This window comes from Rhinopithecus roxellana, chromosome 20 (assembly GCF_007565055.1).
Source record: "Rhinopithecus roxellana isolate Shanxi Qingling chromosome 20, ASM756505v1, whole genome shotgun sequence".
NCBI classification, from domain to species: Eukaryota; Metazoa; Chordata; class Mammalia; order Primates; family Cercopithecidae; genus Rhinopithecus; species Rhinopithecus roxellana.
This window is the reverse complement of record NC_044568.1, coordinates 67,990,920-68,016,404: the sequence shown is the minus strand read 5'-3', so window position 1 is coordinate 68,016,404 and position 25,485 is coordinate 67,990,920. Positions and strand designations below refer to the sequence as shown.

The following is a 25,485-nucleotide window of genomic DNA, read 5'->3' as shown; positions in this document are numbered from 1 at the left end:
TGGACTTCTTAGGTGGCCTCCAGTGCTCCCCTCCTGGTATTCCCACCTTCATGGTGAAAACCCCTCCCCTTGAGAGTGGACTGCCCTAGTGACTTGCTTCTACCCAGTGGAACATGGCCCAGGTGATAGGATGTCACTTCTGTGATTCAGCTGCAGTCTGTCTCACTGACTGTCCCCTTGCCTGCTGACATGTGTGCTCTGATGGAGCAAGCTGCCGTGCTGGAGAGGCCCACGTGGCAAGGGACTGAAGGCAGCCTTATGTCAACAGCTAGAAAGGAACTGAGGCCCTTAGGCCCACAGCCCACGAGGAACTGAATCCTGCCAACAGCCATGTGAGCTTGAAGCCGGATCCTTCTGTTGCTGAGCTGGAGGTGACTACAGCCCAGCGGACACCCCGACTGCAGCCGGTGAGCAACTCAAAGCAGAGACCCAGGTGAGCCATGCCTGGAACCCTGAGCCACAGAAACTGTGAGATAACCAATGCGTGTTGTAAGCAGCTAACTGTTAGGGTAATTTTCTAGGCAGCCATAGGTAACCAGTACACCATCCTAGGTCAGATTAAATGTCCTCAGGTTAGCATCCCTTCCATTCCCTGGTTCCTGAATGTGGCCATGATTTTTAATACATGAAAGAGCCATGGCAGGGAGATTATCTGTAAATCAACAAAATCATACCAGGAACACAGGCCGATTGCCCGTCTTCCTCTTCTCGGGGAAAGAGAATACTGGGAAGTGGGAGTAATTTTAATCCCTCCCCGAGACCCCAGTTTCCAGCCTGACAACATTTGCCCGGCAGTGCCAGTGGTCCCGGGGCCCTCAGGTCTGGCCCAGTCTGTGACTGCGGCTCTCTGCCTTGAGATGTCGTTAGTTCTTGTCTGGGCCTCCAGCCAAACATAGTTGGCAAGAGTCATGTCCAGTCTCTCAAGGACAATTTTGGGGCCGTTTCCTGTGTAATTATAGGGTGAGCAGCAGGGTAGATGGTGCTATTACAGCAGCAAATTAGCCTGAAGGGCGGCCTCTGCAGCTCTAGGACTCCCACGGAGGCTGGCTCAAGGCAAAGCTCTTGCCTCCATGACGGCCTCCCATGAGTATCTGGGGCCTGGTGGGCTGTGCGTGCCGAAGCAGTGCTTCTTCTGGGAGGATATGGTTACATTTCACCCCCAAACCTTTGGATTTTATTTTGTGTTATTTATTTTTGAGACAGGGTCTTGCTCTATTGCCCAGGCTGGAGTGCAGTGGTGCGATCTAGGCTCACTGTAGCCTCAAACTCCTGGGCTCAAGCGATCCTCCCACCTCAGCCTCCCGAGTAGCTGGGACTAGAGGCACATGCCACCATGCCTGGCTCATTTTGTCTTGTTTTTTTGAGACAGTGTCTCACTTTGTCACCCAGGCTGCAGTGCACCTGGCTAATTACAAAAATTTTTTTTTGTGAAGACAGGGTCTCACTATGTTGCCCAGGTTGGTCTCAAACTCCTGGCCTCAAGGGATCCTCCTGCCTTGGCCTTCCAAAATGCTGGGATTACAGGTGTGAGCCACTGCGCCTGATCTAAATGTCTGGATTTTATAGTCAAGGTCTGCCAACTCTCTGTAATTGGTCCACACTGGTTAAAATCTGGAATGTCTGTGTGTGGGGTACATGAGAAGTAGCCTGAGTGGTAAATGTTGACTGTTATCCTGTCCCTGCACTCCATACGTGGTACTCACCCCTAAACATCAGCTTTCTGCCAAGGGGCACAGGATGCCTCTTGATAAATATTATATGGCAGAGAAGAGTGCAAGAGAAAGAGTCTACTTAGGTAGGATTTTAGGGAAAGCATCTCAAAAGAGGTGTTTCAGCCTAATGACCTGAAAGGTAAGAAGGAACCAGAAGGCCGGACACGGGGGCTCACGCCTGTCATCCCAGCACTTTGGGAGGCTAAGGCGGGTGGATCACCTGTGGTCAGGAGTTTGAGACCAGCCTGGCCAACGTGATGACACCTTGTCTCTACTAAAAATACAAAAATTAGCCAGGCACGGTGGTGGGTGCCTGTTATCCTAGCTGCTCGGGAGGCTGAGGCAGGAGAATCGCTTGAACCTGGGAGGTGGAGGTTGCAGTGAGCCAAGGTCGCGCCACTGCACTCTAGCCTGAGTGACAGAGTGAGACTGTCTCAAAAAATAAAATAAAATAATAATAATAAGGAGCCAGTCAAGTAAAGAGCTGGAGGAGGAATGTCCAGAGTTAGAAGCATCCAGTGCAGCCATCTGAGTGGGAAGGAGGCTAACCTGTTCTGAGAGGGGGCTGAGGCTGGGGTGACTGAGCAGGGGCAGCACAAGAGGAGACCCATAGGTTGGCACAGGTCCAGGTCATGCAGGGACCCATGAACCCTGATGAAGAGCTTTGGTTTTCATTCTAAGAGCAGTGGGAAGCCACTGGAGGCTCAGGCACAGGACAGGTGTGCCCCGAGGTACACCTGAGAAAGATCACCCCAAAGGCAGCATGGAGCATGGGTCCCCTGGAGCTGGAGGGGATGCAGGGAGGATGGTTAGGAAGTACCGTGGATATCCAGGAGAGGCAATGGCTGTGGGTTAGGTGTTGACTTCATATGGAGTAGAAAATGGAAAGACTCATGCTGTCTTTGGGGTGCAATTGACATGATTTTGCCAGTGGACTGGAAATGGTGCATGAGAGAAAGAGCGAAGTCAAGGATGACGTCTTCATTTTTGGCTTGAGAAACTGGGAAGAGGATGATACCATTTAATCTGATGCAAAAGACTAGAGCAGGGGAGCTGCAGGGGCCGGGGATGAATACTCTCTGGAGGAAACAAAGTTGAATTCCTATTTGCTACCATAAACAAGGTGAAAGTTTTATAAAAGTCTTAACCTACAAGGGCAAAGAGAACATAAGAGGACTTGGTGGCAGACGAGGACGGCTAACATAGTTTTACAAGGCAGACAGCAGGTGGAGGATTGTAATTGATCAAGCGGAGCAGGAAGTTGCACTGCAGGGGAGGCTGATGAGAAATGAGCCGCTCTGTCTAGTAGACCACTTGAGAGACTTACGGTTTGGGGGCTGCAAGAAGGCAAGGGTGATACTAGGGCCTAAAAACAACTGGAGTAGGCCGGGCGCAGTGGCTCATGCCTGTAATCCCAGCACTTTGGGAGGCTGAGGTGGGTGGATCATGAAGTCAGGAGTTTGAGACCAGCCTGGCCAACATGGTGAAACCCCATCTCTACTACAAATAATTAGCCGGGCATGGCGGTGTGCACCTGTAGTCCAAGCTACTCAGGAGGCTGAGGCAGGAGAATCACTTGAACCTGGGAGGGGGAGGTTGCAATGAGCAGAGATTGTGCCACTGTACCCCAGCCTGGGCAACAGAGCAAGACTCCATCTCAAAACAAAAACAAGTGGAGTAGTTAAGCATCCGTATACAGAGGAGTTGGACACCCACCTCCCCTCCCAGACCCCATGCAACTCAGCTACTGCCCGTTCCCCAACTGCTACAGACCAGAAGTGTATTCAGGCTCAAGGCTTGGGTGCTTGAGGGACAACAGAAGGCTGGGGAGGTGCAGAGCTGAAAATTGTCAGATAAATAGAAGTCTTGAAACTTGAAGTGGAGGCTGGGTGCGGTGGCTCACACCTGTAATCCTAGCACTTGGGAGTCTAAGGTGGGGAGACCAGCCCGGGCAACAGAGCAAGACACTCGTCTCTACAGAAAACTAGCTGGGTATGGTAGTGCACGCCTGTAGTTCCATCGACTTGGGAGTCTGAGGTGGGAGCGTCGCTTGAGCCCGGGAGGTCGAGCTGCAGGGAGCTATGATTGTACCACCACACCCTCAGCCTGGGTAACAGAGTGAGACCCTGTCAAAAAGTAAAAACAAAAAAGAAACTTGAAGTGAATGAAAAGATGTAATGTGAAAGGTGAAAATATAAAGCTAATGATGTGTAAGTATGAGAATAGATTTGGGACTTGAAGCTGGGGAAGGGCTTCTTAAGTGTAATTCACAAAGCACTAACCATAGGGGAGAATGGATTGATTTGTCTACATCAAAATAGAGGATTTCTGTTCCACAAAGCTCCCCAAAGATAAAGTAACAGACAGATGGGACTGACTGAAAAGAGCTGTCACAAAAAACCGAAACAGGAGTTGTTTCCTGAATATTCAAAGGATGTCTGAAAATCAACAAGAAAAAGAAAAGAAACTCAATAGAAAAAAAGATGAGCAAAAGACAGAAGTAGCAATTCACAGAAGGGACAACAGACATGACCATGGGGAGAAAGCTCTATCAGAATAACTTCAGAATACCATTGCACTCCTAAGATCTATAAAAATCGGGAAGTTGGATCATGTGCAGTTAGGTTGGCAAGCATATTAATAAGGACCGTCACAATCACACTGACACGGGATATACCGTGTGCAGGCTCTGCTCCAAGCCCCTTATAAGTAATATTTTTGTGTAATGTAATATTTTGTGTAAAAATTATTGTGTAATTTTCCTAACAAATCTATGAAGCAGGTAGTAATAAAACTATTCCCATTTTGCAGAGGAGAAAATGGAGATAGAGATTTGTCTTTTTTGCTCTGTCACCCAGGCTGGTGTGCTATGGTGCGATCTAGGCTCACTGCAACCTCTGCCTCCTGGGTTCAAGCGATTCTCCTGCCTCAGCCTTCCAAGTAGCTGGGACTACAAGCACGCATCCTGGCTAATTTTTTGTATTTTTAGTAGAGACGGGGTTTCACCATGTTGGCCAGTCTGGTCTCGAACTCCTAACCTCAGGTGATACCCCCGCCTCGGCCTCCTCCAGTGCTGGGATTACAGGTGTGAGCCACCACGCCCAGCCAAATAGCCTTAACAGCTAGTAGTTTATACATCTTGGATTCCAAGTCAAGCAATCTGACTTGAGCCCATACTTTAAGCTGCTAAAATACACTGTGGTTTCAGACATGGTAACCTCATGAACTGTGAATAGGAGCATAAAGGACTGCAGCCACTCTAGCGTGCAATCTGGCTGTACTTAGAGACATGAACTATGTTCCTGCAAACTCCTGGACATGGACTCCATAGAAATTCTTGCTCAGGTCCTTATGAGGACATGTAGTAGCTTTGTTTGTGGTGGCGGAGAGCTGGAAGTAATCCAGGTATCCATCACTAGGAGGTAGGTGAGTAAACCACAGTGGCTGATTACAATGGAGCCCCACCTTAGTGGACTAGCAGGGTAGGCAAAGTTACATCGCGATGACAAACAGCCCTCCAATCTCAGTGGCTGAACGCAAGTTTTATTTCCAGCTTACATCAAATCAAATGCAAGGCGCGTGTTTCTCTAGGACATCTCTTCTCTGTAAAGCGACTCAGCAGTCAGGCTGCACCCTATGTGACTTGCCATCTCAACATGTCCCTCCTCTATCGCCCAGGCAGGGGGTGAGAGAGACAGAAGGGACTTTTCACTTTCTCAGTCTCATTCTCTCATCAGGCTGGCGTGCGGTGGCATGATCTCGGCTCACTGCAACCTCCGACTCCCTGGTTCAAGTGATTCTCCTGCCTTAGCCTCCCAAGTAGCTGGGATTACAGGCACGCACCACCACTCCCAGATAATTTTTGTATTTTTAGTAGAGACGAGGTTTCACCATGTTGGCCTGGATGGTCTCGATCTCCTGGGTGGTGATCCGCCCCCAAGGGTTGGGGTGATCCACCCACCCTTGCCTCTCAGAGCGCTGGGATTATAGGCGTGAGGCACCACGCCCAGCCTGCTTATATTTTTTCATTGTCCAGGACTCATCTCATGGCCTTCTCTGGAGCAAAAGGGGTGGCAAGTGTAGTCTGCAGTATGTCCAGGAAAGAGGAATGTGGAACACGATTTGGGAACACATAGTATTGTTGCTGCCACAAGCAGTTACAAGCTATGAACTGAATGAATCTATACATACAGCCATAAAGACAGGTCTTTAAAACATAGTTTTAAGTTTTATAAAAAGGTAGGAAAGAATGCAATTAAAGGGAAACTTATAGAAATTAAAACACATGCACATAGTAAGTTACGGTGCACGGGCTAGGTGTGGTGGCTCATACCTGTAATCCCAGCACTTTGGGAGGCTGAGGTGGGCGGATCACATGAGGTCAGGAGTTCGAGAACATTACGCTGCATGTTCTTTGTGGATCCATCCATATCTAAGGACGTTTATTAAACACACTGAAGTGGCTATAGCTTATGTGTGTGGGAAGGATGGGTGGTTAGAATGATAGAGGAAATCAGGTAAAAAATATCAAAGAAAGGATACGTTTGATGATGATGTTGATGATGGCAGTCATGAACTGAGGATTAAGAGTCTTGCCACTCTCTACATTTGAGGTTCTTCCTCCAGCCATTTAACTCTGGCACTGGAATAGAATGAGGAAGAGGGGGAAGGTGAGAAAGTAGGCAGAAAGAGCTGTTGGGCAACTGTAGCAACAGAACAGAAAGGAGATGAACGTTTGCACATAGGCAGGGGCAGCAGGAATGCAGAGGGGCAGGTATCAGATAGGGTCCACGTGGTAGAACCCACAGGACCAGGTGGCTGAATGCAGAAGCTGAGGCTGAGCAGGGCGGCCAGTATGGCTCCTGTGTTCTGGTGGCATGTGGTGGCGTGACCAGCCAGGGTCTGGAAGAAAGAGGAGGAATGAGTATTGGAATCAGAGGCTTCAGATAACGATGCGGGATTCTTTAAAATATAAGACATAGGTTGAGTCAAATGAGGGTCTAGAGAAAATGGAGCCAAAGGGGCTCAGGAGGCTCTAAGAAGCAGGTAAGAGTACCATGATAGAAGTGCCAGGGATCAAGCCAGGGAGGTAAGGTAATACGGTCTGGCTGTGTCCCCATCCAAATCTCATCTTGAACTGTAGCTCCTGCAATTCCTACATGTCATTGGAGGGACCCAGTGGGAGGCAATTGAATCATGGGGACGGGTCTTTTCCTTTTTTTTTTTTTTTTTTTTTTTTTTTTTTGAGACGGAGTCTCGCTCTGCCGCCCAGGCTGGAGTGCAGTGGCCGGGTCTCAGCTCACTGCAAGCTCCGCCTCCTGGGTTTACGCCATTCTCCTGCCTCAGCCTCCCAAGCAGCTGGGACTACAGGCGCCCGCCACGTCGCCCGGCTAGTTTTTTGTATTTTTTAGTAGAGACGGGGTTTCACCATGTTAGCCAGGATGGTCTCGATCTCCTGACCTCGTGATCCGCCCGTCTCGGCCTCCCAAAGTGCTGGGATTACAGGCTTGAGCCACCGCGCCCGGCGGGGACGGGTCTTTTCCATGCTGTTCTCATGACAGTGAATAAGGTTCACAAGATCTGATGGTTTTATAAAGAGTTCCCATGCACAAGTTCTCTCTTGCCTTCTGCCATGATTGTGAGGCCTCCCCAGGCACTTGAACTGTGAGTCCATTAATCCTCTTTTTCTTTATAAATTACCCAGTCTTAAGTATGTCTTTATCAGCAGTGTGAAAACAGACTAATACATAAGGGTTCAGAAGGGCCAAGTGGATGGACAAAGAAGCCATTGGTGACTTTAGTGAGAGCTACTTTAGTGGAATGGTGGGGGGCAAAAGCCAGATTGCAGATGATTAAGGAAATACCTGGAAGACAAAGAAGAGAAGGCAGCAGACATAGATGAGCCATTTGCTGAAGGTTAACTGGGAAAAGAAGGATGGAGGAAGGCTACAGCAGGGGCTGCAGAGTGCAGGTGTGCGAGTGTAATATGGGAGGGAGCTGAGGGTTTATATGCCGAGGGGTAAGAGGTGGGGATGGAGTCAGGATTGAAAATGAGGAAGAGAGGCCAGGTGCAGTAGCTCATGCTTGTAATCTCAGCACTTTGGGGGGCCAAGGCGGGCGGATGACGAGGTCAGGAGTTTGAGACCAGCCTGACCAACACGGTGAAACCCCCATTTCTACTAAAAATACAAAAATTAGCAGTGTGTGTGGCACACACCTGTAATCCCAGCTACTCAGGAGGCTGAGGCAGGAGAATTGCTTGAACCTGGGAGGTGGAGGTTGCAGTGAGCCGAGATCGTGCCATTGCACTCCAGCCTGGGTGACAGAGCGAGACTCCATCTCAAAAAAAAAAAAAAAAAGAAAATAAAATGAGGAAGAGGCCAGGCACGGTGGCTCATGCCTGTAATCCCAGCACTTTGGGAGGCTGAGGTGGGCGGATGACCTAAAGTCAGGAGTTCAAGACCAGCCTGGCCCACATGGTGAAACCCCATCTCTACTAAAAATATAAAAATTAGCTGGGCATGGTGACGCATGCCTGTATTCCCAGCAACTTGGGAGGCAAAGGCAGGAGAATCTTGAGAACCTGGGAGGTGAAGGTTGCAGTGAGCCAAGATTGCACTCCAGCCTCGGCGACACAGAGAGACTCCGTCTCAAAAAAATGAGAAGGCAGCCAGAGAGTACCTGGGTTCAACTGAAGTGCCAGCCTGCTCCAGTCAGAGAAGCACAATCTGTGAGAACAGGGAAAAGGAACCCAAGCTTCTGGAACCTGATCCTCTTGAATTCATGGCTTTGTAGCTGTAAAAAAAAAAAAAAAAAAAAAAAAAAAGGCCGAGTATGGTGGCTCACACCTGTAATCCTGGCATTTTGAGAGGCCAAAACAGGAGGATTGCTTAAGCCCAGGAGTTCAAGACCAGCTTGGGCAACATAGGGAGACTCATCTCTATGAAAAATAAATAAATAAATGATTTTAAAACAGCACGAAAAAACAAAACAGACTGCCGGACTGTTAAAAAAAGTAATAAGATCTACATCAAAATAAATGTTCTCTGACTTTCATGTGGGCAGGAACCATATGGAGACCATCTTAAAAACACAGATCCCGAGATTCTAACACAGCAGGTCTGGGGTTGGGCCCAGAAACCTGAATTTTTATTATTTTTTTGAGATAGGGTTTTTGTCACCCAGGCTGGAGTACGGTGGTTCAATCTCAGCTCACTGCAACCTCTGCCTCCCGGGTTCAATAGATTCTCCTGGCCTCAGCCTCCTGAGTAGCTGGGACTATAGGCGCGTGTCACCATGTCTGGCAAAATTTTGTGTTTTTTGGTAGAGACTGGCTTTCACTGTATTGGCCAGGCTGGTTTTGAACTCCTGGCCTCAAGTGACCTGCCTGCCTTGGCCTCCCAAAGAGCTGGGATTACAGGCGTGAGCCACCGTACCTGGCCAGAAACCTGAATTTTTAACAAGCATCATAGTGAAATCTGCTGTCATTGGTTCTATGCTTTGAATAACTGCTAGAGAATAGCTAGCTGAGGTCCTAGTAAGTGGAAACGAATCACTCAACCAATCAGCACCACCCCCTTCTGGAAAAGTCCCAGGCATTTGACAAAGATTTGTCCCCTACAACTATCTGCCCCCGTGTGAAGAGGGCTACTTTGAATGAACCCCCAAGTCTTGGTTAGTTTTCTTGAAAAAAACAGAAACGGGTATAAAATGAGAACAACTGGGGATTAAATAACAGTTATGAAGGCAGTGATCATTTAAATAGGACTGGAAAGCGTGGGCTTGGAGCCAGGTTGCACAGGTTTGCAAAAGCCAATTGTTAAATTTTCAGAAATTTTGTGAGCTGGAGGCTAAACACAACCATTGTTAAAAATTAAATTGTATAAATTTATAATTAAATAGATTATATTAAGAAAATATTTTTCTTTCTTTTTTTTTCTTTTTTTTGACACCGAGTCCCATTCTGTTGCCCAGTGGCACGATCTTGGCTCACTGCAACTTCTGTTTCCTGGGTTCAAAAAATTCTCCTGCCTCAGCCTCCCAAGTAGCTGGGATTACAGGCCCATGCCACTATGCCTGGCTAATTTTTGTAGTTTTAGTAGAGACAAGGTTTCCCCATGTTTTGCCAGGCTGGTCTCAAATTCCTGACCTCAGGTGATCCGCCTGCCCTCGGCCTTCCAGAGTGCTGGGATTAGAGGCATGAGGCATCGCGCCCGGCCCTACTTTCTTTACTACATTTTACTGTCAGGTGTGCTCCTAAGGTTATTTTTGTCTATCTTACCTGTAAGGTAGAAATACTATATAGCACTATGCTCCTGCGCCTCTCCTCCCAACTCAGGTCGTTGTGAAATCAGCCACCGTGGAAGTATTTATACCAGGGAAATTGGGAAAGGCTTACAAACCAATGCCCCTCATCCCTTTTTTGGAGAACTGATTGTTACATGTTTACCAGCACACCACTGAGTAGGATCCTTCAAGTAATTAGGAGGCTGGACACGGGGGCTCATGCCTGTAATCCCAGCACTTTGGGAGGCCGAGGCAGGAGGATTGCTTGAGCCCAGGAGTTCAAGACCAGCCTGGGCAACCAGGTGAGAACCTGTCTCTACACAAAAGTTAAAAAATACCTGGGTGTGGTGGCTCGTGCCTGCCGTCTCAGCTACTCAGGAGGCTGAGGCAGGAGGATCGCTTGAGCCCAGGAGGTTGAGGCTGCAATGAGCTGTGATCGCATCACGGCACTCCAGCGTGAGCGACAGAGCAAGACCCAGTCTCAAAACAAAAACAAAAACAAAAACAAAAAAAAATTAGAAGAGTAATAACAGCAGTGAGGAAACTCGAAGCACGAACTATCTGCTTGTATTCATCCCCCAGCAGCAGTGCGTAAAAGGACGTAAGGGTGGAGGAGTGGAGGCTTAACCCAGTCTTTTTGCACCCATAGCCTCTTCAAATTCCTTCACAATTTTGCCTGGGTGGCTTCAGCCGAAAGCAGAAATGGCAGGAAGTAATTGGGGGAGATTCCCAAATCTATGCGCAATTGGGAATCAAATTTTTCTCAACAGGAGATGAGATGAGCTGAGTGAATCACGCCATCTAGTGTCGAAGAACAGATTGGCTCCAAAGAGCAACGATTAGCAAAAGATTCCTCTTGATTTGGGCGCTAGAAACACGACTTCCACAGTTTGTTCTTCCCTTCTTTTCACATATTTTCTTTTTTTTTTTTTTTTTTTTTTTTTTTTTTTTTTTTTTTTTTTTTTTTGAGACGGAGTCTCGCTCTGCCACCCAGGCTGGAGCGCAGTGGCCGGATCTCAGCTCACTGCAAGCTCCGCCTCCCGGGTTCCCGCCATTCTCCTGCCTCAGCCTCCCGAGTAGCTGGGACTACAGGCGCCCGCCACCTCGCCCGGCTAGTTTTTTTGTATTTTTTAGTAGAGACGGGGTTTCACCGTGTTAGCCAGGATGGTCTCGATCTCCTGACCTCATGATCCGCCCGTCTCGGCCTCCCAAAGTGCTGGGATTACAGGCTTGAGCCACCGCGCCCGGCCCTTTTCACATATTTTCTTTCCTCACTTCCATGTCTATACTGAGTCAATTCTTATTTACTCCCCCAATAAAAACAGACTTTACTTTTTGTTTTTTGAGACAGAGTCTTGCTCTTTCACCAGGCTGGAGAGCAGTGGCGCAACTCACTGCAACCTCTGCCTCCCGGGTTCAAGCAATTCTCCTGTCTCAGCCTCCCGAGTAGCTGGGATTACAGGCTCCCACCACCACACCCAGCTAAGTTTTGTACTTTTAGTAGAGATGGTGTTTCTTCACGGTGGCCGGGCTGGTCTTGAATTCCTGACCTCGTGATCTGCCCACCTCGGTCTCCCAAATACAGGCGTGAGCCACCGTGTCTGGCCAAAAAACAGGCTTTACTTTTTTTAAAAAAAGATCTCAATTTTGCACTGCTACCAGGCAAAAATCGGTAATGCCAAGAGTTGAACGGCATAGGAATGTGCACAGGTATTACGTGTAATAATTTGCAATACATTTGCTTAGGGAAGCTGTAAACATTTTCTCTTGTGGGCCATATAAATCAAATGTTTCTCTGCCTTCCCAGTCCTGTATCCACCCCATTTTTCCAGACAGGGCAGATGAAAGTGGTTTTGTTAGTGTGTTATATAGTCTGACAAACAATCCTAACTCATTCTCAAGTTTTATTTTGCTTAATGGAAAATGGTAGAAGAAAATGCCTTTGCATAGCTTCCCAGTGAATGGGAGATTTCATTCTTTTCCATAAGTTGAGGGCTATTTCCTGTTTTCTTTTTCATTTTTTTTTTTTTTTTGAGAAAACCAACACTTTATTGAGATATTTTAAAGTCAAATATCTAATATAAAAAGTTTGCAGTGCTTCAGCTTGTTTTCATTTAAACCTGTGGTTGTCCTTCATCTGCTTCTGGCATTTTTTTTCTTTTTTTTTTGAGACAGAGTCTCGCTGTGTTGCCCAGGCTGGAATGCAGTGGCACTCGGCTCACTGCAACTTCCGCATCCCCAGTTCAAGCAATTCTCCTGCCTCAGCCTCTCAAGTAGCTGGGATTACAGGTGCATGCCACCACGCCCAGCTAATTTTTGTATTTTTAGTAGAGATGGGGTTTTATCATGTTGGCCAGGCTGGTCTTGAACTCCTGACCTCAAGTAATGCACCTGCCTCGACCTCCCAGAGTGCTGGGATTACAGGTGTGAGCCACTACACCTGGCCTACTTCTGGCATTAAAGTGCTCTAGTTTTGGTAGAATCTTCTCCTTGACTTCAGGACCCTCTCCACATTTATCCCCAGTCTATAACTCACATATTTCATGTTTTCAAACAGAAAACCATAATTCAGGAGTAAACACCATCCTCTGTAAGATGTGTCACAGGAGCAGCCTGAAATCTATTAGACAGTCATTCTGAAGCTGTGGTGAAATGGAAGGGAAGCTAATGTTGCAGCGATGGAGATGAGATCCAGGCTCAGGATCACACTTTTTCCAGAATACTTTTTCAGTGTTTCCAAAACCAGCAAAAGCCATTTAGAAGTCTCATCTCCAGACTGCCAGACTACACAAAGGTAAGGCTTTATTTTAGGGGTGGGCCCTGGGTTTTGCAGTCAAGTCAGCTGCTGTTTGTATGAGCAAGACTTCATCGGTAGCTCTACTGGGCTCCCCCTCTTCTACATGATGGCAGCAATTTGGCCTTAGAAAGTGTGCCTAAGTGACTTCACAGGCTACAGGCTATTTTCTTCATAAGTAGGAATGGAAGATTCCTGTTAGGAAGGCAGAAGTCAGTTTTGTTCGTATGTGGGCCAAACTATTAAAAAATAATAAGGCCTGGGGATTCCCATGTTCTTAGATGCTCAAAGAACATTTCAGTTCATCAAACTATGACCAACTTAAAAGGCTGTGGCATTGTGCTAGTTCACTGGACCCTGGGAAAGTCTTTTAAATCCAAATGATACTTTTTTTTTTGTTTTTTAGAGGCAGGATTTGGCTTTGTTGCCCAGGCTGGAGTGCAGTGGCATGCGATCACAGCTCACTACAACCTTGAGCTCCTGGGCTCCAGTGTCCTTCTGCCTCAGCCTCTTGAGTAGCTAGGACTAAGGCACATCCCACCACACCCAGACAATTTTAAAACTTTTTGTAGATGGGTCGTACTATGTTGTCCAGGCTGGTCTCTTACTCCTGGGCTCAAGTGATCCTCCTGCCTCAACCTTCCAGTGTTGGGATTACAGACACCAGCCACTGCCCCCAACCCTTCCAGTGTTGGGATTACAGACACCAGCCACTGCCCCCAACCCTGCATTATATTCTTAAAGGCAGACCTGAATCCTGTGCAGTGTCAATTCAGGTGTGCACTTGCCCCCGAGCCGCACATACAGGACCCATTCCTTAGGATGACGCCGTGTTCCCTTGCTTAGAGCCTCAGCACCATGGCACCTGGCTCTCCTCCCGTGCCCGAGTCTTGTTCTTGCCCATTTCCTAGACAGGGTTTGTGGTCCAGGCTCCCTGTCACGTCAGTGTGTTCCAAACACGGCACCCAAATCTCAAAAGCTTCTTCAGCGCTCCTGTGGTTTGGGATACACCTCAAGTTTTAATCTATGTAGTTCAAGTTTCTTTTATTCAATTAGATACAACCATCTGACTTTTGGCTTCTGAAACAGAAAAGTCAATTTAGTTCTGTTTTCACTTTACCATGCCTTTTTATCTCAGAATCTTGATGAACTCTGAAATGAACCCCGATGGGGCATGCCTCTATTTATGCTGAATGATAGTCATTTTACATTTTACTACAGGTTGAGTGCCCCTAATCCAAAAATTTGAAATGCTCCAAAATCTGAAACTTTTGGAGCACTTACATGGTATTCAAAGGAAATGTGCATTGGTACATTTCAGATTAGGTACACTCAGCTGGTAAGTATAATGCAAATATTAAAAAAAAAAAAAAAAAAGATTTCCCAAATCCTTAACACTTCTGGTTCCAAGCATTTCAGATGAGGGATACTCAAGCTGTACCTATTTCCAAATTTCCACTAACTAGCTCTTTGGCAGGTCTACAGAATAAAAATCAATGCCTCTGATTACTTTAAGGCATTATAACCTCATGAAGTGGTTTCTGAGATGCAACTGAGTTTTTGTGCTATTTTATTGTATTCTTAAATCTTTCATGATGAATAATCCACGTAGTGCATTTGAGAGGTTCTACCTGTTCAAGAAAGGAAATTTAATATCCGTGACTATTATAAGTCAAATGATTTAGTGCCTTGTTTAATTAGTTCCTCTAGGAGTCCTCTGCACTTATCTTAGGGGAAACGTTGTTCCACTCTTAGTAACATGCCTGTTTGGCCTGTGGTCCGAGGTACTTACAGCTGCTACAGTGATAAATGTGTCCCTTTTGAAACACTGTTCTGGGGACTTCAGAGATGACTGACTGCAACCTACCACCTCACAAATGAGGGATCTGAGGTACAAACTAGAACCTGGGTCTTCTGGGCTCAGAGAACTCTCCTCACTACAGCAGACTGCCTGTTTCCATTTAGGGGAACGCGATGCTCTTTCATAAATGATACCAAGTCCAAGAGAACTCCTTAAGGCAGCTCCAATCGAAGGCTGTCTTGGCTGCTTCCGGAAACAACAGATCACTACTCCCAAAGTCAAAAACGACTAGAACACAGCCTTAAAAATCAAGTCATTTAATTGTGTCTTTGAAGGTAAACAATATATGGAGCTGGATCACAACCCCTGAGAATGCCAGAGCTGTGGGTCCAAAACATGGTGTGGTATTGTCAGCAGAGTTCAGAAGGGTCTGGACTCTACGTGTTACCAGGCAGAAAACATGATGGAATTCATGCATTCCATTTAGCAAGTGTGTAAAATTCCAGAAACAGATCCCAAGAATCTTTCAACATGGGGAAAATTCAACTTCTGGTTTTACAGAGAAACAAATGAAGAGTTACCAAAACGCTTTGTTGATTTCTCCTCATTTTTCTCACACAATCTGAAGCCTGAGCTGACTATCATATCCCCAGCTCCCAGCAGCTGAAGCTGCAGTTCAGGTTGGAGCTCAGTCTCCATACTCTTCCATGTAGCACCACAGCAAGAGTGGCCGGAGGCAGAGAGCTCTCGGCGGGCCAGCTTCCTAACAAGCACGCCAAGTGGAAAAGAACCCTCTGGCAGCAGACTGATTTAGTTTGTGAGATTTTAATTTACAAATTAAAAAAGCTATTTAATACATGTTTTACTTTTTCTCCTTTTTCTCCTCTTTCTTTACATCACTCTTTTCCTTATCTTTATCTTTCTCCTTGTCCTCTTTCCTATCCTTTTTGCTGTCTTCTTTCTCCTGCCCTTCTTTCTTCTCTGCATCGCGGTTGGCAATCTTGTTGTTGATGAGGTTGTGCAGGGCGACCACGGAACGGATCAGCGAGGCCAAGTACACTACCACCATCTGGTCGTTGGTCTTCAGGTAAAAGGCCTTGACAAACTCCTGCAGGCTGACGTCTGGCAGCAGGTTGAAGACGTCCTGCAGCTGGTAGATGATCTGGTGGTTGATAGGCAGCTTGCCTGTGGCGACTTTTTCCAGGTAGCTCCTGATATCCAGAAGCTTGGAGTTCAGTCCCTTCAAACCATGGACCTGGTTTGTGATCCGCTGGGACAGAGTGCCCACCGTCGTGTCTTTGATGTCTCTGTAATAACCCGCAGTTAGAAAGGGCAGGAAAAGGTATCGGGTACCATGTTATCACGCAAGTTCTTATATTCTAAGAAAATACCTAGCTTTGTTGGGTGCGGCAAGTTTTTAAAAGAAAAATGTCACTTTTCCATTTGATAAAGATTCAGTTATCAATTACGAAATTGTTATCATTCGGAGCCACATATTTTATCTTTCTCATCACAGGACATTTTTCAAAAAATAATTACAAAAGAGAACTAAAATAAGACCATTTTCACTTAAGAAAAAAAGATTGTTTAGGTGAACAGTTCAGATCTGCCAATAACTTTCTGGGTAGCCTTGTACTGAAGCTATCTCGGCTTTCCTGTTTTTAAAAGGATGGCATTTTCTCTACCAGCATCTCTAGAATATCGAGAAGCTTAAATTTAAGAGACGGTAATTTTTAGAACTGGAAGGAACCTCATTGACTGATAAAACTATGACCCCTTTCAAATAAGGATTATATAGATAAAGGATTTTAAAACAAAAGCTATCCCAAGATGAAGATTCTCTCCAGAAAATGGGCTACATTTGTTGAGAAGGACATCTAGTGGAGTGCAGGCCTGCATTCTCACACCTCTCTTCCCGTCACAGCCAACATTCTAGTTTCCAGACAAAGTATGCTATCCACAAAGTCATAAATTGTAACTCAAGACATTTACAGTTGATGTAGTTCAAACATTTCAATGTACAGACAAGAAAACAAAGGTCTGGAAAGAGACTGTGATTTGCTCAGAATGGCAGACTTGTTAGTGGATGGCCAGGACTGGAACCCAGGTCTCCATACTCTTGACATAAACCTCTTCCTTCCACTGTGTGGCCTCTTGGGCAGCGCATTATTTTGATGTGTACTAGGGTCTCACCGTAACAAGTGTTCAACTCCAACTTCCTCAGCTTCCTCTGCTCCAATTTCACTGGTCACGTGTTCAAATGTTTTCGAGGTTGGGGTTCCATCCTGGGAGAGGAAGCCTAACTATAATTATTTATTTTCCAGAAACAAACTGATATGTGTTCCTTTTCGCACCTTGAGACTTTTGCTTTACGTCAGCTCATGTGATGGGTGCATGACTGAGAATTTTCTATGGCAAGGGTGGGTAAGGCTTGCTTTGAAAGTTTAGCCTTCAAAGCTGACATCACTGTGGTGCTGCTCAGTGATGCAGTCTGCTGGGGCACTGTGAGTTGAGAAAATCTGGAAATTCCCTCAAGCCCACACTTGGGATGGACACACAGGGAAGTCTCAGGTTGATTCTTATAAGTGTATTGTTCTGGCTGGGCATGGTGGCTCACACCTGTAATCTCAGCACTTTGGAATGAAGAGAATTCGAGACCAGCCTGGGCAACATGGCCGAAAACCCTCTACAAAAAACACCTAGCCAGGTGTGGTGGTGGGCGCCTATAATTCCAGCTACTCTGGAGGCTGAGGAATGAGAATCACTTGAACCTGGGAGGTGGAGGGTGCAGTGAGCTGAGATCACACCACTGCACTCCAGCCAGAGCAACAGAGCGAGATTATCTTAAAAAAAAAAAAAAAAAAAGTATATAGTTCTTTCTAGAATGGACAATATACAGAGTATCTGTACTGAAGCAAGTTCATGCCAGAAAATGTAACTTTTAGCCCTTTTTTGTCTCTTGGATCAAACGATTCCAGAGTGCCCAAACCAATGCAATCAGAATAGCTGGCTTTCTGGCGGTCTGAATTAATCAAAGGATCCACTGGGGACATGGTTACTGGTGGGCACCCAGTGACATCCTGAAGGGACTCGGAAGATACTTTTCTCAGACTTTGTGCCAGAAGAGGCTGTACGTCTCCTGCAAAAGGCTGTAAACTGTGTGCAAGGGAGGACAGCACAGTGGTAAGAGCACAGGCTCCACAGCCAGGCTAGCTGGATTCAAATCTGGCGCCGCCATGTATGTAATAAGGGAGCTCCGAGACCTTGGGCAAGTCACTCCACTCACACTAAGTGCTATAGAAGTGAGCCGTGATTATTTTATTCAGGATAGGGTTAATCCTGCAAGGGGCATTCTCTTTGCTTTGCATGCCAAGATGGTCAGAACCTTTAACAGTCTTGTGGGATTTCTTGGTAACCTTTATAGGCATTAATTCTTCTTGAGTTTCATCTGGTAACATGACCCGTATATCCCCTTTATCCCCTACTAAAAAAAAAAATCTTGCTTCATTGGGGTGCGTATGAGCAACCTCAATTCCTTTTCTAAAGAGGCAGGAGAAAAATTCACTAAAAACAACGGGGTCAAAACAGGGATGAAAGCCCTACTGCAACTAGGTGATACATTGGATCTAAGTTCCCTGGTAGCCAGGCAAAGAGAAAAGCTCCAGGAAGACAGAGCTCGATGCAAGGAACATTTGCACAGAGCTATCCTAAAATATCCTTTTCCAAATCTTAAAACTGAAAGTAAGGATAAATACTGCAAATCTAAACCCAAAAGGAGACCGTAATTCATCCCTTAAAGTTTTCATTTATAAAAGGGGAATCTGGATTTCTGTTTTGTTTTTTTGGGGGACAGGGTCTCACTGTCGCACAGGTTGGAATGCAGTGGCGTGATCATAGCTCACTGTAAGCTTGAACTCCTGGGCTCAGACAATCCTCCCATCTCAACCTCCTGAGTAGCTTGGAATACAGGCATGGACAATCATGCCTGGCTAATGTTTTTATTTTTGTAGGGGTCTTGCTATATTGCCCAGGCCGGTCCTCAACTCCTAGGCTTAGGCAATCCTCCTACCTCTGCCTCTCAAAGCACTGGGTGAGCCACTGTGCCTGGATGGAATTTAGATTTCTGTGTTCCTCTCCATTTCCAAAATGTGGTGATTAAAAAAGTCAAAGGGGAAAAAACTTAACTACCTTCTTTTGTTATAAAGACAAAGGATTTGTTGACCTGAAAATTGGAAGAAAAAAAAAAAAAAAAAAAGCCAATCACCCAATAAGCGGCAAGTCGAACCCCCCAGGTTCATGGCAAGATGACTCACATCATGGACTTCTTCCACTGAAATGTACGCTTCTGTGGGCAGCCCTAGGTCCTTCGGCTTCACATCAATGATGACCAATACCTGGCCGAGAAACACATCTTAGCAAATCATCTCACGCCCAGCACAAAAGGGGTAATTTCAGGCATTCCTCTCACAATTACTAAAGCTATTTCTTCTATTCAATTAGAAAGGAACCAGAATTTTCAGCAAAAATGCATTTATATTTCAAATGATCTCATCATTTTTTCTGCTTTTCGATCCCCTTCATTAACAAGCTGAGGGGCAGTACAGTGCCTAGCACAAGGACATTAGTCAATACAGCCAAAATTTCAATCCCAGTCCCACCCCTTACCAGACCTTCCTAACCATTCTAAACCTCAGTTTTCTCATTCCTAAAGAGGATATACAGTTACTGGGAGGATTACATAACTCATACACCTGGTACGTAGCAGGTGTAACCTGTTACTTATCAAACGTATTAGGTTACATACTTCACAGAGCACTACAAATTAACAGAAGTTTATGGAGATAAAGCAGTAAGCAGATTTGCTACTCAAATTCTTCCCTGGATGCTCTTACTTGAGCTGGCTGGCAAAAAATCATTCAAGAGTTTTAAAAATAGAGAGCACTTACGGAATTAGGACAGTATCTTTTCATGAGTTCGTTGATGGCAATGTCATTCTTGTGTAGTTTAGGGCCTGTGTGGTACCAGCCAACTATTCTTTCTCTGGCTAGGAAGGAAAAAAATTAGTGGGCTTTAACTATTTCATGAAGCTCGATACAACTCCCTCAAAAAGGATAAGAAGTTGTGTCCTTTACCTCTTTGAAAATTCCAGACATATTGACCCTGGTGGTACTAAAACTCTAATGGAAGACTGATTTTACTGGACGGTTCTTGGCTGCAGTTAGAGCGTTATTTCCCCTCTTACCCAAACCCAGGGGGCCTATTTGGCCTTAAATTGCTACTCTAGTTTTTCATTTATTCTACCTTACTCTTCTACTCCCACTAGTCTTACTAAGTGTAGCCAACTGAAAGGGCCTTGATGTTAAAGAAAAGCAAACAGAAGACTCCCACACACACAGATCAATTCTATGCTGTAACACCTTAGAACATCAAGACGTACCATTGACTTTCTTAAACATTCCATACATGTTTTCCAAATAATCATGGTCTAAAAACCACACAGAATCGTCTTTGTCATCTTCATCAAAAGGAACTAAAGAGGAAAAAAAAAGTTAGTTTAGGGTGCTTGGTAGAAACCTAGAACAAAAGTCACAAGTAAAGACCCTCAGGCCAGTTCTGATTCACTTATGTGTTTCACTTGCCCAACACAATATTAAAATTTTTTTTTTTGAGCTGTCCTCAAAAACTGGGAGAGTTCACAGAAAAATCCAGACCTCCAGCTTCTCTTAAAAAACTGGAATACCGCCGGGCGCGGTGGCTCACGCCTGTAATCCCAGCTCTCAGGGAGGCAGAGGCGGGAGGATAGCTTGAGCCCAGGAGTTCGAGACCTGCCTGGGTAATACAGCGAGACCCCGTTCTCCACAAAAAGGAAAAAAAAAAAAAAAGACAAAAAAAAAAAAAAAACTGGAATACCTGGCAACTACCAGCTACAGCCAGGTAGAGGTTGTAGCTCTTTAAAAAAGACACATGCTTTTCAGTTTTTTAGAAGCCCAGTAATTTCCTGGTATTTTCCATTTGGCAAATGACATTATTAGCTGGTCGTTTTAGACACCAGAGTTAGTGACCTCTAGTCCAGAGGTCATCCAGCATGTTCTTTATTGTTGTTGCTTTAATCATCCAAGTAATACATGGATACGTTCTTGTGAGGATTCACACGGGTAAAGTTTCCCATCTCTCCCCTTACTCTACCTATAAGAAGCATGGTTGAACAGTTTGTGGGGGTTGACAAACTGCCAGCTGCCTGTTTTTATAAAGGGTTGCTGCAATACTGCCACTCTCATCGTTTGTTTACATGTTGTCTATAGCAGCTCTTGCACTACAACAGCAGAGAGGAGCAGGTGCAGTGGAGACCACATGGCCTGCAAGTTTAAAGTATTTACTGCCTGGTCTAGTGTGCAATCTTCAGGTTCTCTTTTCTATACTTCAGCAATTTTGAGACAATCTGTGGGTTGTAGTCAAAAGTGGTAACAAAAGTTTATTTTCTTAAAAAGTCAACTGACATTTTAATCATGCTCAGAAAAACACAAAATTTGTCTTTTACCTGCAAAACTGTTCGATACATCAAGTACTTTCTTTTGCCATGACCCCAAAAGCACACCAACAACGCGCTTCTGATTTCCAACCTTGCCGATTCTGAATGAGAAAACAGGTGGTCAGTGTGGATAGGTTAGCACAGAAACATGGATCCAACAATAAGATACTCAATGGGAAGTATCAATGGCACAGATACAATTTAGTTTACCTAGGAACTAATCTCTCTAAACCAATGTAATAGGGTTAGGTTGATATTAACTAAAAGGGGCAATTCACAAACTTGGTGCTGACACACACTGGCAGTTTGTACTTGACTGTGAAGTAATACATGCTTGGGAAAATTTCAGACTTCACAGAAATTTAAAATGAAGAAAATGAAAACTTCCCAGATCTTAGTCTGAAAACTCATTTAAGCCACGCTACCGCATTTAACTTTTTCTTTGCAGCTTTCTTTCTCCTTTAAACTTTTCCCATCCTGAAATCTTTTTTGGAATAAAGATGCTAGAGCAGGCCAGGCACAGTGGCTCACGCCTGTAATCCCAGCACTTTGGGAGGCCGAGGTGGACAGATCACCTGAGCTCAGGAGTTTGAGACCAGCATGAGCAGCGTGGGCAATGTGGCAAAAACCTGTCTACAAAAAATACAAAACTTAGCTGGGCACAGTGGGGGTGTGCCTGTAGTCTCAGCTACTTGGGGTTGGGGGGGCTGAGATGGGGGGATTGCTTGAGCCCAGAAGGTCGAGTTTGAGGCTAGCTACAGTGAGCCGAGATTGTGTCACTGCATCCCAGCCTGGGCAGACCCTGTCTCAAAATAAATGAATAAATAGGGGAGGGCTGAAAAAGATTTTACTTGAGAATTTTTATCTCCATTTCAAGCCTCCTCAGTCATTTTCTCCTAAGGAGTTACAAGTGCTTCACTTACATACACTCGTTTCCTTGGTCTTCAGGAAGCATTCTTTAACCACTAGCAAATGTGTAACACAGAAACACAACTCTATGCTTAGGAAAGACAAAAGCCACTGTTAATTACATTTTCTTAACAGCTGCTAGTTTCACATTGGTTTAATTGTAGTATTTTTCTTAGCATATAGTTGGCAAATCTATAAATGGTTACTAGGTTTGGGTTTGAATCAAACAAAGTTAATGATTCTGTATTTCTGGTGCCTCTAATTTTTAGGGGCGGGGGGCGGTAAGGGGGAAATTGAGTTTCCAACTTCAAGGGAAACTTCCATACTCATGGGCTTTTGTTTTGGTCTACCAAAGTCCATTTGTGTTTTTAAAACCCTACACTTACTTGATAGAGAAGCTAGTGCTCTTCTTTGTTTTTGAGACAAGGTCTCACTCTGTTGCCCAGGCTGGAATCCAGTGGCACAATCTTGGCTCACTGCAGCCTCTACTTCTCAGATTCAAGTGATCCTCCCGCTTCAGCCTCCCGAGTCGCTGAGACTACAGGCACATACCACCACACCTGGGTAATTTTTTTTTTTTTTTTTTTTTTTTTTTTTTTTGTAGAGAAGGGATTTTCACCATGTGGCCCAGGCTGGTCTTGAACTCCTAAGCTCAAGCAATCCACCCACCTTGGTCTCCAAAAGTGCTAGGATTTAGAGGCATGTGCCACCAGGCCAGTCTAAATGCTAGTGCTCTTAACAAGTGCTTGAATAGAACTGAAATGGTGCCTGCCCCTAGTATCCCATGGGAGAAAAATAGTAATTCCTCTACTGTAGAAAAGCCAACATATCCTAGGCTGAGGGTCCTTTTACGGCTCCAGCTGAATTAGTTGCACAGAGCAAGTCGTAGGAGAATGGACACTGCAACAATGGCTTTATAGCAGATGCTCTGAACTGGGTCTTTACATTTGCCAATTCAACTAACAATCTTGTAAAACTTAGAAACATGTGCAACAGGTCTAGCAGGATGAACCGCTCCAAAACCAAGGGGTGGTGGATGTACACCCTCAAACAGTGAGCTTACTAGATGACCTCTGAGATGTTTCCTTACCTTATTCATTACAGTCCAAATCTCCAACTGGTCTCTCTCTCTCTTTTTTTTTTTTTTGGAGACAAGGTCTCACTCTCACCCAGGCTGGAGTGCAGTGGCATGATCTGAGCTCACGACAGCTTCGAACTCCTGGGCTCAAGTGATCCTCCCGTCTCAGCCTCCCAAAGTGCTGGGATTACAGGCGTGAGCCGCCATGCCCAGCCTCATGTTTTTGTTTTTGTTTTTTTTTTTTTAAAAACGGAAACCTCATCTATCTATCTAATACATATACATCTGTATATAATCCATATATACTATATATATTATATATACATATGTACTTTTTTTTGAGACGGAGTCTAATCAGATTCCCATTTAAAAATGTTAATGGGTTAAAATCACAGCTGTTCCAGGAAGCCCTTCCCGGTGCAAAGCATCATCCAGATTTCGATAACAGGAATTCGGTAAAGTGAAGACAAACATAGATACGAACCTGGGGGCGGCGGTCAGGGACAAATTGAAGCTAGCCCCCCCTGCCCCACTCCAGCATCATCCAAGCATCATTCACATTTCGGTGAAATCAACTTGGTTAAACGAGGATAAACATAAATACGACCCTGGGGCGGGGGTCGGGGCCAAATGAAGGTAGCCCCCCTGCGCCCCACTCCGGCATCATCCATATTTCGGTGAAACTAACTCGGTCAAACGAGATAAACATAGATAGCCTGGGGGCGGGGCTAAATGAAGCTAGCCCCCTCCGCCCCACCCGTGCATCATCCAGACATCATTCACATTTCAGTGAAACCAACTGGGACAAACGAAGATACGACCCTGGGGGACAGGGGTCAGAGCCAAATGAAGCTAGCCTGCCTCCGCCCCACCCTGGCTTCACCCAGATTTCGGCAAAACGAAGTGACAGACACGAGCTTGGGGGCGGGGGTCAGGGCCAAGTAAAGCTAGCTGCATCCCCCGACCCCCGGCATCATCCAGATTTCGGTAAAACGAGCTTCGGCAAAACGAACTCGGAAAGGGAACTCTGCAAAACACACTGGGTAAACGTAACAGGCAGCCCAGGTCCCGGAGTGGCGGCGGCTGGAGCAGGGGCAGGAGGCTGGATGACTCCGGCATCGTGAGTCGAGGCTGGTCTGCGCTCCTGAACAAGTAAGGGTCACCAGCCGCCCTGTCTGCGTCCCCAGGTCGCCCGCGGCCGCCGCGCCATCCCCAGCGTGCCCGTGACTCAGCACCGGCTGCGCCGCCGGCTCCGCTATAGGCCGCTCGCTCACCGGTTGAAATGATCCACCACACTGAGCAACACCAGGGGGTGGACCACCACCTTCTGCACCGCCAGCTCCGGCATCGCGACACACCCCGCTCGCCAGGCCTGGTTCCCTGCCACCCGCAAACACCGGCAGCTATAGCGATTACTGGGGCGCTTTCAGGCCCAGCGCCTTTTCTTCCGGTTCGCCAGCCTTCGCGCGGCCGTCTTCTTCCGCTCCCAGAGTGCATCGCGCGGCGGGCCCGGATCTTCGCCACCGCCGCCATTTGTGGGCGGGAAAAGGGCTCGAGAGAGGCGGGGGTGGCCCCTGGTCCCTTGCCTTGCGTTTCTCTGGACTTATGGGCGGAAGGGGTACTGGTGACTTGACCTCCTGGTATTGGCCTGCACCGTCACCTGCAGAGGCATTTCGCCTCAGTTCCTTCCCAGCACCCACCTCCCACCACCACTAAAGTAAATAGTTAACAGTTGACTTTTCCACCACCCGGAAAAAGCTCAGTTTTGCTTCAAGTCAAAATCCTCCGGGATTTCTGAGAGGAACTTTAAATCTCTAAGATTAGAGCACGCTTTTAATGTAATCTGGTAATTTATCTCATTCTCATTTTCTTTTTATTTTTTTTTTTTGAGACGGAGTCTCGCTCTGTCGCCCAGGCTGGAGTGCAGTGGCCGGATCTCAGCTCACGGCAAGCTCCGCCTCCCGGGTTTACGCCATTCTCCTGCCTCAGCCTCCCGAGTAGCTGGGACTACAGGCGCCAGCCACCTCGCCCGGCTAGCTTTTTTTTGTATTTTTTAGTAGAGACGGGGTTTCACCGTGTTAGCCAGGATGGTCTCGAACTCCTGACCTCGTGATCCGCCCGTCTCGGCCTCCCAAAGTGCTGGGATTACAGGCTTGAGCCACCGCGCCCGGCCTCATTCTCATTTTCATTGCCGGGGGGAAATTCTCCTTTATCTTTACTGTGGACACTGCAATGAACGTGGCAACCTGCAGGTTTCCACGGGTCCTTATATTACTGTGTAACTAGGGCTAGAAGAAAGCAATTGTGCCTTTGCTTTTGAAATCAGAATTTACATAAGCGTTGAAGAAAAGATGGAAGGCAGTAAGGAAGTATGTT

General features: G+C 46.2%; 1 protein-coding gene and 1 long non-coding RNA gene across 2 annotated transcripts; one reads left to right on the top strand and one right to left on the bottom strand.

Moving 5' to 3' along the window:
* On the top strand, nucleotides 1-16,061 carry LOC115895228. Its single transcript, XR_004055424.1, has 3 exons — nucleotides 1-433; nucleotides 12,556-12,792; nucleotides 14,758-16,061. It is a non-coding gene; the product is annotated as an uncharacterized LOC115895228 (long non-coding RNA).
* PSMD7 (proteasome 26S subunit, non-ATPase 7) lies at nucleotides 14,895-24,589 on the bottom strand. Its single transcript, XM_010355427.2, has 7 exons — nucleotides 24,384-24,589; nucleotides 21,132-21,223; nucleotides 20,031-20,123; nucleotides 19,540-19,637; nucleotides 18,907-18,987; nucleotides 16,787-16,878; nucleotides 14,895-15,900 (listed from the first exon to the last, which is right to left on the bottom strand). Exons 1-7 carry the CDS (start codon nucleotides 24,455-24,457, stop codon nucleotides 15,456-15,458), a joined length of 975 nt encoding a protein of 324 aa, XP_010353729.1. The 5' UTR covers nucleotides 24,458-24,589; the 3' UTR covers nucleotides 14,895-15,455.
* Nucleotides 24,590-25,485: the final 896 nt, after the last annotated feature.

What these genes read in the sequence shown, in the direction of transcription:
- PSMD7 (XM_010355427.2), bottom strand. Translation starts at nt 24,457, where the DNA reads ATGCCGGAGCTGGCGGTGCAGAAGGTGGTGGTCCACCCCCTGGTGTTG. An exon ending in TGTATCGAACAGTTTTGCAG is followed by an intron (nt 20,124 to 21,131) that starts GTAAAAGACAAA and finishes TTTCCTCTTTAG; the next exon opens with TTCCTTTTGATGAAGATGAC. An exon ending in GGAGTTGAACACTTGTTACG is followed by an intron (nt 15,901 to 16,786) that starts GTGAGACCCTAG and finishes GGGTTATTACAG; the next exon opens with AGACATCAAAGACACGACGG.